This window comes from Pagrus major, chromosome 3 (genome assembly GCF_040436345.1).
Source record: "Pagrus major chromosome 3, Pma_NU_1.0".
NCBI lineage: Eukaryota > Metazoa > Chordata > Actinopteri > Spariformes > Sparidae > Pagrus > Pagrus major.
Window position 1 is genome coordinate 16349913 of NC_133217.1, and position 16747 is coordinate 16366659.

The following is a 16747-nucleotide window of genomic DNA, read 5'->3' on the forward strand; positions in this document are numbered from 1 at the left end:
CTGATTGTCACCGTCTTCACAGACACCAGCCTGCGATGTTCCTCTGATGGTGTGAATCCGCCTCGACCAGAAGATGTGATCCAGCTGTCCACCGTTTCTGCCCACAGCAACTCCACCTCTAACACACACACACACACACACTCATTCCAACACATCCTCCTCCACACTCTGTACCCCCACCCAGCCCCCAGAAAGAATAGACAGCCTGGCCTCCCGTCTCTCACCTTATTCCATCTATTCTCCCACGTAGCGTTACATGAACGCACAATGCCAGTTAACTACATGGAGGTGGGCAGAGAACAACAGCCTGTGTTGCAGCTGAGGAAACATCACAGATGACTGATACATGGCTTGCACATATTCAAGTCTTCTTTTATTGATCATTGCACAGTAACAATTTACTTTCTTTTTCCAGCCTCTCACTCCTGACAGCTCATCGATTCAAACAGAGGAGACGGCTTCCACACCATCACTTATCTTTAATCAGACTATAGGAGACAGAAATCATTATTTTAGACATAATAGCACATAAAGACTGAAAAATTATCTGTTTTGGATTTGGCCCGCTGACATTTCATCTCAAATGATGGTTTCTATCCTAATATCTAATGTTCTATCCTCTAAGCTGATAGCTCTTTCAATAAACTAAATGGAGCCTCTGACTTGGCGAATGCCGCCTCAGACCAGCGGATCGGGACAGAGAAATGTGTTTTTAATACAGGAAAGTACAGTTTTGACCTCTAAATGCAACTCGGCACCACAGGCAGCCGTAATATCATCAGTGATAATGGCAGAAAATGGCGTGGAGGGGAATCAAATCAACAGAGGAATGATGGATGGATAGATGGAGGCGAGTTAGTAATGTCTGTCTTCACCCTCTGTCCCTTTCTCACATGCAGCTCTCCTCCTGGGTCCATCTCGCCGAATTATCATACTTGGATGCTGAACGGGCGAGAACAGGCCAGCTTCGGTTGTGGAAGTGTTGCACATTTGCAGGGAGGATACATGAGAGTACATGCAAATAGGCCGCTGCATTAGCATTCGATATCCTCGGGGCTGCACAGGGCCGTGCGATGCCAAGGCGCGTGAGCTCGCGGTGAACTCGGTCGCAGCGAGATAGAGATCTTTAACTCCGCGGCGCTGAGGCTAATTTCAGGCGGCAATAAGGCATGGATGCTAGACAACACGCAGACCGAATGTAAAAAAATAAATAAATAAATAAAAGACTTGAAACGCAGATGTCACACCGCTCCCCTTGAATCGGAGAATACAGCTTGCCTTGCAGAAAGAGCTCTTTTCTTGTCTTATTCAAGGGTTAATAGAAAATTAAAACAATTTCACAGCCTACTATAAAAGGAGTGCTCATTTTATGGCAAATTAGGCTGTAACAATTACATTTCTTGGAAGAGGGGGTGGTCCACGGATGTCTGTGTACAGCAGCGCGCAATCAGCGAAGGCTTCAAGTGGGCGTATTCAATGATAGAAAATAATTACACGAGGATAATGCACAGTAATTCAATATTGACATGAAATGTAGAAATAGTAGAAAATAGTCCACAGAAAATGAGTCGTCGTTCAGTCTTTGGTTATTCAGGAGTCCCAGCGAGCCGAGTGTCTTGGCTGACCAGCTGCAGTCTTAGTCCTGTTCCAGTGGGAGTCGGAGCCAGCTCCTCTCCCCCCGCTCTACATCAGCTGGCTCCTGTGGGTCACTTGGCAGACGGCCACCACAACCCCCTTCCCTGCCAGGAACAGAACTGGGCCCTGGGCCACCTCCTTTCAACGGGGCAAACCCCCCCAGAGAGCTCCGTCTGACCACCTCCTTCATGCTGAGCTGCTCCCGTGCACGGCTTCACTGCGGAGGAGATAAAAACACATCAGGATGAGCCGGCATGTAAACACACATCCCCGGTTCTTTAAGTCATAAATCCTCCTCTGCTTCAGTGATTTAATGACAGATAAGATGTAGTGCAGAAAAAAAGAGCCCACTTTATTAATTTAATTTCTCAGCAGTGGCTGTAATAATTAAAAGGTCATTTTCCTGCCAAGCAGCGCAGCTCTTCAACAGTAGCTAAGCAATATTTTGCTAAGTAAGACGTAATTACTGGCAGACTGTTAACTTTGGATTAGTGCATTAATATTTCACTCAACAGCTAATGTGGTCACAGGTCTCAAGTTTGAGTATTTTGCAGCAGCTTCAAGCCTCAGACGGACCAGACGCGTCACTTATTAATCATTTAAACAGGATTTCTATAAAGCAAATATTCATTACTTAATACTTCGATTTTGCTCAGAGTGAAATTGGAAGAGCTCCAAACCGGCTGTTGTGCTTTTTCAACACAAAGAAACAAACAGGACTTTATTTCTAACATGCCTAAAAACTGGTGGCGGTCGTGTTGAACACATTCTTCAAACAAGCAAGTGACCTTTCCATCGAAACGTACATCAAAAATGTTCTTAAATGGCTCGTTATCCAGCTTCCCTCCACTAAAATGCCACTGACAGTTCTGTTTCTCAAAGTCTGACCACCGAGCATCACTTTTTCGAGCCTTCATTTAACTTTCTCCAGCCTTCAAGGCAGCGAGAGGACATTATGTGAAATCCCTCTGACACCTCTCTCCTCCTGCTGGTTCCATTTCGGGAGTCACCTTTTGTCCTCCCGCTTCTGTTTTCCTTCTGTCAGAGAGCCTTGAGCTACAGATCCTCATTAGTCACTTTCCCCGAGACCACACTGACAACGGCGATGTGCTCTCCCTCAGTCAGACTCACTGAAGGCTGGCGAGGCCACACACCAATTCACAGGCACTGTCAAAAGCCGGACGACTTACAGGAGCTGGGCAATCATCAGAATCAACCAACCTTTGAAATGCTGTGAATATCATGAACGTGCTGCTGCTGAAATACCCACAGGCATCTGTAGCAAAGTTTCTCACACAGTGCTTTTTTTGGGGGAAATGGGAAAAGTTTAAAAGGACTGTACCAGCGGTCTTGAATGTTTTAGACCATTACCTACAAATTGCGTAGACTTTACATCACAGCTTGGGAAGGCTAATCCATCAGTTTGTCAGTGTGTCTTTAAAGCTTGTGTTGCAAGAAGGGACTAAACTGCTGGTTTCAGCTGCTAAACAGCCTGACAGTAGTGACGTATCGCTGAAAAGAAAAAAGACAAATATGTACTTGTGTCCAGCTTCAAACAGTGTTCTGGGACCTTATATTCCTCTGAGAGCAGCTTGTTTATTCACTTATGGAAAAGATAAATATTCCTGAGTTGGTATTATTACCTCATTAATATTGTCAATATTAAAGTTGTGTGTTTGAATTTTTCTCCAAAACCACACAGTGCCCCTTTAACGAGAAGCTAGCCTGACTGTGTCCAAAAGCAACAGTAAAAAAAACAATTTGCCGTTTAAAGGAGGTATACGTGGCAGACTATTTCTTGGTTGGAACCAGTTGCCGGGCAACCAGTGAAAAAAAAACAAAAAAAAACAGGCAGTTACTGGTCACCCACTTGTAGCATTTTTTTGCGCAGACAGCGGATTTCTTTACCTTAGCACAGAACCAGGCTAGCCTTTTCCCATTTCCAGTCTTTAAAGAAACATTATGTAACTTTTATCTTAACAGCTTTAAAATCATTTTGATGGTACAGTGTCTTGTAAAAGGGTGAATTGCTCTGCCCCCCTATCACTTGTAACTTCAGTGAGAGGGTAGGATCACAGCGTTACATACATGTTTAACTCAAGATAAAAGTTTTCAACACATGACATTGTTAAGACGTAATGAGTTTTGTTTGTAGTTAGCACCTACGTCATGTCTGACAAACTGTTACAGACCTGGGATTTGTATTTACGGCAGTGGTGTTGCACTCAAACTGTAGGGGGCACCAAATGGCCTAACATGCCAGTTTCTGCACAATTTTTGCTTTAAGCTAAGCTAACCTAACCAAACCTAACCGGCTGCTGGTTGTGGCATCACATTAACTGTACGTGATTCTTGGTAAGAACGCAAACAAACACATTTCTCAAGTTGACTCCTGGGAGAAAACTTTGGGAGCTCAGGTGTCTGAGTGTCCATGAAAGCACCATTAATTATTCCAAAATGAGCTCTGCTTGCTCCAGAAACAATTTGTAAAGTTTGACAAAAGATTAATATATAGATAAATACAGAAGCTGGATTTCTTCTCTGATGGATGACACATTTCATGCAAGTTTGAAGGCCTCTGCAAGTTGTTCAAACATGAATGGACACTAATGGTTGCCCGGAAGGAAAAAAGAATCAATCTTGAAGACTTGCTGTATGGATAGCGGTAATGAACAAATATGCAAGTTGTAAGTCAAAATGCTACAGCATGCAATAACCAGCGGTATGGTCCTTTGAAATGGAAATGGGTGCAGCGGCGGACCAACCTGAGGTTTGTACGGTCTCACTTCAGCAGACTGTCAGTCTCCGTGGCACTCAGTGACCGATAGCTGTGCCTGGAGGAAGGACAAACCCCAAATCAATACCCCGTCTAAAAACACTGGGAGAAATTTGAGACAGAGATCATGCAACGTCTACAGGAGAAGATATGCTCATGCAACTCAAGCTTTCTTTTTTGGATAACTTTGTACAGGCAGAACCTTTTAAATATTACAGTAAGCATCCTTTACACAGCAAATAAAAAAGTAACAGCAGCTCAACTGTACAGAAGATATTGACATAGATTTGGCTTTGTTCATTTTAGCAAGAGTTGCATTAACACTATTCTAATGTATTTTGTTAGTACACAGAACAGTTATTTTGGTACATAAAATTCACTACTATGATATTGGAAGTTACGTTTTTCTTACTTTTGAGTCGTTTCTTTTTTGTTGCCATGACTGTAATAGTATTTTAAGAAAGTGTACGCATTTACCAGCAAGTTTATGTCAAAGGATAAACACACTACGAAATTAAACATTTAGGGTTAGGTTACCTTTACAGTGGAGTTCTCTAGGTTATAACCATCCTCTCCATTGCACTGCCATTACTCTGTACTAAAGTAGCCATCGCGCCAGCGTCATTCATGACAATGAAGCCTAGACCTGAATGGTGGTTTGAATTCAGTTAATTTTCAGATGCTATAAAAGCAATTCTCATTAACGATTACGACCACAGGTAAGAGGATTGAAAAAGTCTTATACATACCCAGGCATTCAATGCTTTAGAACTCTATACACATTAGGAAGCTATCCAGGTTATTTTAGAGGTCTTACCTCTGGGTCCTTTTTAAAAAGTATAGAAAGAGAGAGAAAGAATAAGTTGTGCTCTTTTGATAATCAATCAAGACATCATTTAGTAGGGTTAAAGTCTTCAGACGTCAATACATTCATTTAGATTTAAAATGCGGTTTTGAATGAGAAACAAAGGAAAACACCTACATCTGACTGCTGAAGGTTGTTTTAAAAAAGCCATTTCAGAATTTTACTAGGACAGGAAACAAATAAAGCAAGTTAAGTTTCATAAAAAACAAACTAAGCTTTATTGACAAACTGCTGCAAAACATCTTTTGGACAGATTTAGTAACCTATTTAGGCAAGCTTACACATGTAGCATAATGCATTTTATGGAGAGGGTACAGATACTAGTGGCAGAATAAGTACAGTTAGGATGTTTTAAAATATGTACAAGAGTTCGGATTGAGCTGCAGGATCCCTTCTCTGTAGAAAGAGAAGACCCATGTGGAGATTTTTGTCCCAATCCTTCTTTGTGTACTTTGTGCATGCAGTTTATAGAGAATCAGATCAGAAAATGAAGACCTGAACTGTTTTTAGCATTAACAGGAGGCCAGCTCTCGGCCGTCTTCTCATTAAATAAACATTTTGTCTTCAGTCTTAAAATTAATTTTTAACATGTAAAACAAATTGAGGATATGAGGACAGTCCATCTCAACAGTGTCTATTAGGGCTATATTTCAAAACTCTAAGTACAATGACAAATATTGCTGCCTAAGTCTAAATGGACAACGTTTTAGAACTATTTAAAAACAAACCATCATCAATAATGAATTGTACTGATTCCATTAACATTGATTCTTTAACCTTCACTTAATTTAAGATTGTTTTTTGTTTCTATATTACATAATTGAAAGTTTAAAAGGTCTTTTATTGGGCTATATTAACAGAATTTTGAAATGTAGCCTAAATGGGAATCTGCAACTGACCCTCGACAGATTCTTTATATTTATAAACAATTAAAATGGATTCCTTAAGACAAGTGGATAATGAGCCACTAATTCCACTAGAAATGACTCCTCCCAAACAGTTAAAAAAGTAACGATCAACAATGCAAAAAAGCCAGAGGGGAGTAAAAGGGGTCAGAGAAAAAAAACACAGCAAAAGAAACAAAAAGTCAAATGAAAAAGAACAAAAATAGGACGCCAACGTCTCCTCTCTAACCCATCTAAAAGCCGCTTTGGTTGAGGGATTGGTGGCTGGTTGGTTAGGTGGTGCGACAAAGTAGGGGTGGGGGAGGGAGTTCGCGGTCAAATCTCAAAAACAAGGTCCGATTTTCAGTTCCCAATTTGCTCTCTCGTATAAAGTCCGGTGTAGGAAACGACCAAACCAAAGACAAAACGGACAATTACTTTTGTCGGGCTGCTTAAAGCGAGAGCTGCCGTGGTAGACAGGCGGTAGTCAGGGCGACACGTTAAGGGTGGTGAGTCTGCTTCAGTACTGTCGGTATGGGTGCTCCCGGTAAGGCGTCTTGGCACCTCTGGAGGGGGGAGGAGCCTTCCCTGCAACTGATCGCTGGGTCCCATTCCAGTCGTCCTGGCCTGGAGAGGACACAAAAATAAACAGTTACGATTCAATATGGATTCAAACTCAATGATTTATTACAGAAAACTAATTAGGTTTGTGGACATTAAAGGTTGTGGACATTCTCACCAAAACATGTTGTGTATCCTTGAGGTTTAACAAATGTGTTGGAAAAAAACAAGATGGATCTAGCATCACATCGCCTGATACATGCAAAACGGGGACGCACTCATAAAAACATTGCTTCGTGGTGCCTCTAGTGGTCAAAAACTCCACAGGGCACCTGTAAACTGTCTTAACTTTGGAACCTAGTAGCCACTTTGTCTGGTATTCTGTGCTCCATCAGTGTTTTCAGATTTGACATTTTCTGGACATTAAACAAATAAATGAAGCAATCAATAAAGACTAATCCATCCCACAATGCACGGAAATACTGCATGCTACAGGACTTAAAGAAATACAATTACAAATTAAATACAGTTAAAATTAATATTCAACTACGCTTCAGCATCTCTTCTACAGTATAAAATGAGGTCATGTTTGTTGACAGGGAACAAAGTTTGTCCTTACCATAGGACTCGTATGACTCTGTGGTCTCTCCGTGTCCGTAGTCGTAGTATTCTGGCTCTCTGATGGTCAAAAATAGGGAGAGAGAAGAAGAAAAAAAAAAAAAAAAATCACTTTTAATCTTTGAAAGACATCAAGTAGCTGCTGACTGTAATGTCTAGGGGGATGATAATTGGCTTCCATGAATAAGATCAAAGCTTGGCTCTCTAGCATGGAACATCTTAGTCCCGGCTGGTTCTCCTAAATAACACCGCCATCCAAACCGTGAAACATGGAGTACCATCAGTGCTGAGTTTGTGCAGAGTGGCTAAAAAGTATTTCTGCTGCTCTCAAATCACTTTTCTGAGTGAAACTAGCAACTAGGCAATGTGTGTGTGTGTGTGTGTGTGTGTGTGTGTGTGTGTGTGTGTGTGTGTGTGTGTGTGTATATACACTCTGTGAGGAGCAGGTGAAAACCAAAGAGACGTCTGATTCACTCACGCCTGCGGCTGACTGTAATAGCTGTCGTATGACTCGTAGGCCGTGTCTGTGTAGCTCTCATCGTAGCCCTGGAGAAGGAGGGAAACAGAGAAACACAGTGAGATTTAAGAGGAGGCTTGTTCATGAATCATGAATGTCAAGGTGTCCCCACAGTACTACACTTGTACCAAAGCAGACACGCTCCCCCTCATGTCTCGAGCATCCCAAATCACTTATCCTGTGTTGACGGACGAGCCAATCAAAGCTCAGAGAGCCGGGAAAAAGCTCGTTCAGAGGAGACGTGTTGGAGAGATCAGATGTAGCTACGTCAAACATGTCGCCATCTCAAGGAAAACTCATCAACCTTCTTATTCCTCATGCAAAATTCAATTTTAAAAAGGGACCTTTTACTTGTTTGATTAATGATACTATTAAACTTAACCTATAACAATTGTGCTCAAGACTTCCAAATACAAACTAAATGGATGAATTGAACCGACCCTCCACCGACAGTTGTACTTACATATTCCTCGTAACTCTCAGCAGCTGCAGCAGGGGTGTGCTGGTGGGGGGGTGCCATCCTCTGGGGGGGTCCGCCGGCCGGGGGCCTGGCGCGGGGTGCCACGGCTCCCCTGGAGGGTGCTGCGGGTGGTCCTCCGCGGCCCGTTGGGGCGCCCCTCACTGCGCCACCTCTGGCTGGGCCACCTCGAGACACACCTCCTCTGGCAGCCGCACCACGAGGAGGCATTCCCCTGCCCCTGGAGAAAGACAACAGAGTCAATACTCCGTTCTTCTACTTGAAGGAGTTAAAGAGATCAATACCACTTTCATATAGGACAAAAGGAAATGGACAGAAACAACTACAGCAGCCATTTCCAAAAGGTAAATGTAATATATTGGTTCTTTAAATAACATGCTTTAAAAAGGTACTGGTAGGTGGATTGTGTTACCTCATCTTTAGCCAAGTAAGCTCTCCCTGTTTTCAATCTTTATGCTAAGCTAACCACCTACTAGCTCCAGCTACATTATTTATCATACAGAACTGCGAGTACTACTGATCTTCTCATCCAAATCTTTGCAAAATGTCAGTAAGAAAAGCTCAATTTTAGCACATTTACACTGTATGATTTTTATTTTTTTGTTATATCAAAAGCTTCACATGGATAAACAATTTAATGAGCATTTGGAATTTGTAGACTTTATATTCCTTCGAATCACTGCAGTCCTTTCTGACATTAGGTTTACAGGCTGCACGCAGTATTCACTGTATTCTCTGCGAGAGGTGGGTCAAAGGTATCTCATGTCAAAAAATTTTGCCAGATTGCCACAAATTACACATCAGCATGTGAAAAACAAAACTGCACAATTACAGAAAAGGGAGCACATATAATGTTTCTTCTGGTCTTGCTCAGCATTTTCATTGATACGTTGACAGAGTGATGGTGATGAACAACAGTAACTCTGTGCTTCTTCAGTGACCCGACAGCTGTTATATGAGAAACCCTGTGTTTGTGTGTGTGTGTGTGTGTGAATGCATCTCCACACCTGTGAGCTCCAGCAGGAGGGACTCCGCGGCCCCTGACCATGCCCCCTCGGCCCCGGGCTCCGTGCTCCTGGCCTCCGTTCAGGTAGCTCATCTCCATGAACTGCTCTTGGCAGATATCATCCATCATATCCTACACGCACACGCACACACACACACACGCGCACACACACACACACACACACACACACAGGAATCAAATAAGAAGATGAGAGGGTAAGAAACAAGATCACATGACATGAGAAAAGTGAAGGCGCACAAATGAAAAGCAAAAAGGAGAGAAAAGGGGAAAAAAGGGAGGCAGTGTGAAAGAGTGAGTGATGAATAAAAGAGTGAAAAACAATTACAGAGCTGCTCACAACACAGCATCCCCCTAATGGCTAACAGAGCGAGTGGAAGAAAAAGTCTCAGTGCCAGTGACTCAGAGTGTTAAAGAGAAGGAGAGCGAGGGGAGGGGGGGGGTCGTGGATGTGGGAGATTGGAAAGCATCCATCCACACTTGGTGCCTTCCTGTGCCTCTCCGTCATGCACAAAATGTAAATCACTTCTCCCTGCACTTCTCGACAAGTCTGGTATGACTGCATCAGCGGTTACCTTATTCTATCCACAAAAACAACAAGTAGGGATGGATTAGTGCAGCTGCCAGTCTGAGCAGCACAAATCCCGCAACACAATCCGTCGCTTTTCTTCTGGGAGCCATCGCAAAGGCTGCACTGTGACCCAATCAATGTTTTTTCATAAATCAGTCCTTGGAACGGTGATGGAGCTCTAATGATCGTGAAAAGAAAAAAAAAAACGGCAGATAGTAGAATATGCAGCAAAGGCGGCAGCTTTTTTAATTTATCTGCAGCAAAAGAAACAAATGTGAGCTATTTGACTGATGGGAATGAATGTCAGGCTGCAGCTGTATTTAACAAGCCAGTGAGGTGACTCACCTTTACCCATCAAGGTGTTCAGATTAATTTTCTTTAGACATTACACTATATAGAACATATCCTTCTAAAGCGTCAGTGTCGAGGTTCTGCCATCCTTCACACAGAAGCAAGGCTCTGCTTTGGCTTGTACATTGGTAGACATCCAGGTAGACAGATATAAAAGAGATGAGGAAGAACAAAAGAGCCAAAGCCTTCAGGAATACCTGAGGAGGAGTACGGCTAATACATAAAACATTTCAACAACAAATCACATCCGTCCATTTCCTCACAACCTGAGCCTGTTATTAAAATATGGCCTGGGTCCAAATGAAGGCTGTCAGGCCTGACAGATTATGGCCTTAAGTTGTAACGACAGCTCTGCAGTTGACGGCTTTCTACATAACACAGCAATACCAACATCCAACTGGTCCATCCCCTTTAATCCACGTGATTCTATCTTCTTTAGCACCCTGCACACTAATTAAAAACTGTGGGCACCTCGTGGACCCCTAGGCCCATTGGCCTGCTTTGGCATGAGCCATTGTTAAAGCGCTATGGGCCTCATCCGGGCTTGACAGCAGACTGGGTTGGCCCACGCTCAAGAATCTCTCAGCATAAAACCAATAAAGTAAGCGTAGGCTGCGCAGGGTGAACACATATCTGTCTGGGAGCTATACATCTCCAAACTGATTCTCCTCACTCCCTGAAGGATAACACTCAGGTAAAGACTCAGTGATGGAGGGATATGTAGGCGAGCCAGGTGAGGGTGGAATGCTGCTGACACAAGCAGACTGCTTTGTGTAATATGAACACCATCACTCGCTCCCCATTTCCAAAAGTCATACCCTCAGCCTAAAACCCAACACTTTCACTCCTTTATCTGACTCAGTTTTTAGTCCAATAACCTCATAACCCCAGTGATTAGAGACGTCAATATGTTGTGCAAGGTAGGGTATGACATGGTGTTATTTTAAGAACACAGAGGGAGCTGCTGATGGTTTATGTAGAAAGTATTTTTAAAACTTGTTTTTAAAGTATAAGTAAACAAGAGACTTTGAAATGTCCTGCAGCCTTGTGTCTGCAAGTGGACCCAAGGTGGCAAATCTGATGCTTACATACTGAGCACCGGTGTATGACTTCTGTTTAAGGGATCAACTTAGAGCTGAAACAATTAATTAATTAGTCAAGCAACACAAAGTTAATGAGCAACTATTTTGACATTAGATTAATCTTCAATCTAATCTTTTTCAAGCTAAAACACCAAACATTCCTCAATTTCTGCTTCTCAACGCTGACAATCTGGTGTGTTTCTTTGTCTGTGATGTGATGAATTTTTTAGGTTGAGGTTGTTGATTAGACAAAAGAAGCTGCTGGAAAATATCTTCGGCTTTATGAAATTATAACAGGCATCTTTCACGACTTTCAATAAATATTTTATCAACAAGAAAATTATTTGGCAGATTAAATAAACAATTAGTGGAATGATTTGTTGCAGCCATAATTCAATGTGTAGGGTTGAGTTGTCATCTCATCAATTAATTGACTGACAGAAGATCATTCAGATCTAATAATGATTTATCAATGCCACTAAAGCATCTGTTAACTTGTGTTGCGTGTTTGTCAATATTGCTGACATTTTACAGGCTAAATGATGAATCAATTGCATAATCACAAGTTAATTAATGGCAAAGAAATTATTGTTAGAAGCAGCTACAGTCCACGCAGACGTGTCAATAGACAGTCTCCCACTGGAGCACAATGAGACAAACACAACCAAACAGTCACACTCACAGGGAACAGGAACTTCTTGACCTCCTCCATGGCGTGTGCCATGCGCAGGTAGGCCTCTGGCACCGGGGCGAACACCTCGATGAACACGTGCAGCTCCATAGACAAGTGGGCGTACTTTGGCTCGCCGCCTTTCCTCAGCCCCTCCTCCTGGAACAAGGGCAACATCACAGGTGTGTTAGCAAGTCAAAGAGTACGCCGCTAACTCTACAATAAATCAATTCTGAAAGATGTAATCGCATTTCCTCCACCTCAGAGGGCATCGAGCATAGGTGAGGTATTCTCTTCCTTTATATGGGTGAATAATTACATCAAACTGGTGGATAACTGGTTTAGCTGGATATCCTGAAGATTCCTGGAACAGATGTGCAGTGCGTGGGTGCCCTTGGCTTTACGGTAACGTTCACCCGAGCTATCCTGCGAGTTGACGCCATCTGGGCTCTCTGCCTGTCATCCCTCTCAAGTACAGGCCAGATGTGTTATGGCTTCAGGTACCCTTCTCACAGGTGTGTAACACCAGATGTGTGTGTGGGTGTATTACCTTGGTTTTGTCTCTCATGGAGCCTTTGCCCAGCACGGAGATCTTGGCTCCGGTCTCTTCCTGCAGACGTTTGATCGTGTTGCCCTGAGGTCCCAGAATCTTCCCCACGAAATTGAACTAAAGGCAAAACAAAGTGAAACAAAATTAGCCACACAATCAAAGCAGAGTGAGTTTTAATGTGAAGAGGGTGAAGCAGCAATCACTGTCAGGGGTCTTGTTGCACATACTGCAGCTTTAAGTAGTAGATTTACCAGAGAGGGTCGATATGAGCCCGTGGGGGCTGTAATACCGTCAGTTACTATTTACTATAATCATCCAAGCACTGATCCAGAACCAACTGGCACTCAAAAGCTGCCATCTTTACCTCCTCGATCCCTGAACAAAGTAATTACAATGTGTATATGAAGTGTCCTGCAATTAGCTGTCACTGCCAAGCACATTTAGCAAAGAGTCGCCCCCCAGGAAGCAACTCCTCCGGGATTTGTAAAAGTAGCTTTTATAATGTGAAAACCCTCATTAGCTTTGTCGTCTCTGACACAGTGGACTGATGTTCCCACTAAGTCTGGCAAACTAAAACAGCCTTCTGGAGATCAGAGAGATGTCTTACCCCACACACCAGACTCCTACATCATATTGATCTGATGCTCGAGGTGGGGCAGCATCTATAGATCTTATTCTTGTTAGAACTGCTTGGGGGAGTGAAAAAATGACATATGGTCTCTCAAAAAAAGTGAACAGAGTCTTAAAAGTTACACCAGAGTCGTATAAACCTTTCTGACTTGAACTGATTAAATTCAACGTCATGCAAATGAAGCATTACGCAACTGTAGCTGAATTTCACACAACGGATTAGACCCTCACATGCCTTCTCCAACATTTTAAACCATCGCCCTAAAAAAAAAAAATCAATGTAGCCTAATGTGTGAGCCAGATATAGATTGATTGGATGGATGTGGGTGAATACACTTCAGGTTACATGATTAAGCCAAGTAAGACGACATTTGCTGAACACAAACAGAAGAGAAGAGCCGATCTTCCACTGCAATATAAAGCCATCCTCACCATAGTAACATTAACATTTTGATCCTTTTAGTGATATTTTAAAATATGCCAGTATCGGCTGTAATTATACTCTGGAGCTTAAGGATCAAGGTTGAGGAGAGTAATTTGAGACTCCCAAGTAACCCCGTGGCTTTGTGTAATTGAACCTCGGCTGCGGGATAAATTAGATCGAGACAGAAGAAGAGGAGGAGGAAAAAAGGGCAGATAAATCTCACCTTCGGGTACTGTTTGACAGGTATGAGCACTCGTTCCTTAAGCTTGATGTTCTTTGTTGTGAAAAGGTCCAGGTACGCTTCTGCCTCCTTTTTAGTCTCGCCTTTCTGGATTCTATCAATTTCTGGAAGGGGAGAGGCAGCGTTTCAGGCACAGTGTTGATGCAATCAGACAGGATGCAGAGAGGCAAAGAAGGAGTACATCTCTTATGAGGAGGATTTTATGTGCACTCATTCAAGCACATTATCAAGTAAGCATCGTTGTAGAGATTATCAGGTCGTAAGCAATCTCAGTGTATGGACAAACTATTTTTAGACACAAACGCTAGATTTAACAGTTGATTCAGTTTCAGTTCTACGCGGCTGAGACTGTTCGTCTGCCTCATTTCACCTGGTTTCAGCCGAGAACCTGACCATAAATGAATGTCAAGCAAACAGTGGTGTTTCCAGATGAGAACAGTTTGATGAAAGAGTGTGATGGGATCTAATTAGAACCGTTCTGTGATCTTGTCAACACCCTGAATTGATCTGAAGCTGTTAGTTGATTAATCCAATAAGCGGCAACCATTAGGCTCATCGATTCAGCCGTTTTTCAAGCAAAACTCTAAACAATCGCTGAGAATTTGTCGCTTTTGTCTCTTTTTAAAAAAATAAACAGAATATCTTTGGGGTTTTGAATTCCTGTCCAGACAAAAGAAGACATGTAAAGACAACACCTTGGACTCAGAATTCAATGATGACCATTTTCCACTATGTCAGCGCCTCATAATCTAAAGGATTAACCACATTTTATCTAGAAATAATGGTCAGATGTATAACTAATGAAAACAATCTTCAGTTGTAGCCGTTATCCTGAACCAAAATGTGAAAACATTCAGTTTTTGCATCACATTTTTGAGAAGTTGCCACCAGCGCTTCCCCTACACCTCCCGTCACCTCTGCCATATGGCACGGGCACAGCACCTGGTCTCCGGCACCATCGCAGCACTCCATCTCAAACCACCTCCTCACTCCTGGCCGTGACAACTCCTGAGCCTGCGATGTGCAAACATGTCAGCTGCAGCACAGTCCACCAGCTGCAGATCAGGGAGGGGGGAGAGCCTCGGTGGATGTGAAACCAGGGGGGAAACACGTTTTTGTCTTTCTGGATCATTCTCACGTTCAATTTCAGAGTCTAGATTTTGTGCTTCCTGTTGTGAAGAGAGCAGCTTGATGGTTACCAGAGGTACCTGAGAGGGAGAGTGTGAGAGGCAGCTGGTGGAGAATGACTCAACCACTGGGAGAGGACAACAACAGAGATAATCACCTAACTAGCAGTCCTTCAGTTTGTGTATTGCACACAGTGGCTGTCTGACCGTGTCCTGCTGGGGTTTAGCAGATTTCCATTTCCTATAGCATCACTGTAAAGACTATGGTGCCTTCAGGTGCATCATTCCGCAGCCTAACTCCACTAAAGAAGTTACATTGCGTGTCAGAAAGATGAGAGCTGAGCATAAAGAACAGGGGGACAAAGCAGGAGGGCAGTCTCTTCTTCTGACCTCTCCAGGAGGATAAAGCGGCAGCCTCTTGCTCAAGGACACTTCAGCAGCAGCCGACGGACGGCGGGGCGTAACATCGCCGCCAAGAGGCCGCCTCTCGGCTCTGAAGCAGCGGGGTGACCCCCCAGTCACGGATACTGGCGCACATTTAAATGCTGCTGCGCAACGGAGCCGCCAGACATAACGACGGAGAAAACAAGCGACTGTTTGTCCGGAAAGACTCAATTTCAAGTTCAAACTCAACACATTAGAAATAAAAACACCCTTGTCTCGTCGCAGCTGCACAGGAGGAAGCGGAAATCATTGAGAACAACATCTGAAAGTGTGTCTCCTCCCGGGGTGCCGCGGTAGCTGGAGGCTATTTACACTCTCAGACATTAGCTGTCACATAATGAATTAACTCCATCACACTTCAGTGTGTCAAACACACACACGTATCGACTACCGGGCGACAACACGCACTTTCATGTCAGCGCCGCGTATAACGGGGCAGTAAACGTCCCGTCCGCAAACACATGGCGGGCAAAGCGTGGAGGTGTGTGCGCTATCCGAGGTGCGTTCAGGAGCATGCTGCTGCCCCGCTTCAGACTCAAACACCCTCCCCCCTCCCCTTCATTCATTCTGCAAGACACAACACAAACACTGTGAAACACTTCTTTACCTGCGTTCAAAAGTTTCATGGCGTGCGTGAACGACGAGTCCAGGCTGTCCTTCTCCGCCAGAAGCTGGGGGAGGTATTTGTCGTCGTTCTCCATTTTGACTTAAGAGAGGCGGGAGTCAGTTTCGGTGCGACAACAACAACAACAACAACAACAAAAAATGGAAAAAAGCGTGAAAAATAACCCCCAACAATGGTAGAAAAAGAAGTAGTCCAGTTATGTAACTACGGAGTGGCGCGTATCCTCTGTGCGGACGCGCTGTGCATGTGGCTACCGGGCGTTTCTGCGTCGGGCTGCTCCGCTACTTTGCGTCTTTGTGGTTTCCCCTCAGTCTGCTGGTTGTGTCTCGTCAGCAGCGGCGGCAGGTTGGAAATGAGAGAACAAAAGCGGCGAGAGACGGTAAAGAATAGTGATCCGACTCAAACCGGCGGAAGTGAGCTCAGAAGGACGCAGTTCTCCGGACTGACGCCGCCTACTGAGTGCTGTGTGGATGCGCGCCGCCCCCCAGCAGCGATAATCCCAATATCACATTTTCAGCACTGGGTTGGGTGTGACCGCTGTGCGCTGACACACTGATAGGTATAAATGTGCAGACCAGGAGAAGGTGTTGAAGTTCACTGCACCCTGAGGGAAACCTACAGATTCATTACAGCAGTATTCATATATCCACACCTGGAGCTGAATCAGGTGAGAT

The 16747-nt window shown here is 43.7% G+C and overlaps 1 protein-coding gene across 3 annotated transcripts; it reads right to left on the reverse strand.

The window, feature by feature from the left end:
• Positions 1–356: 356 nt before the first annotated feature.
• On the reverse strand, positions 357–16517 carry khdrbs1b (KH domain containing, RNA binding, signal transduction associated 1b). 3 transcript variants are annotated; one of them, XR_012178705.1, is made up of 12 exons: positions 16328–16517; positions 16056–16154; positions 13860–13981; positions 12583–12699; positions 12045–12191; positions 9342–9472; positions 8320–8554; positions 7818–7885; positions 7341–7399; positions 6599–6787; positions 4401–4469; positions 357–1852 (listed from the first exon to the last, which is right to left on the reverse strand). XR_012178705.1 is itself a non-coding variant. In XM_073463644.1 (9 exons), the coding sequence occupies exons 1-9, from the start codon at positions 16147–16149 to the stop codon at positions 6681–6683; spliced, it is 1080 nt and encodes a 359-aa protein (XP_073319745.1). In that variant the 5' UTR covers positions 16150–16517; the 3' UTR covers positions 5466–6680. The 3 variants fall into 3 exon arrangements, 1 of the variants encoding a protein (XP_073319745.1); XR_012178704.1 differs by having other exon boundaries at positions 16056–16517; XM_073463644.1 differs by lacking the exons at positions 357–1852; positions 4401–4469 and having other exon boundaries at positions 5466–6787; positions 16056–16517.
• Between the last annotated feature and the right edge of the window lie 230 nt (positions 16518–16747).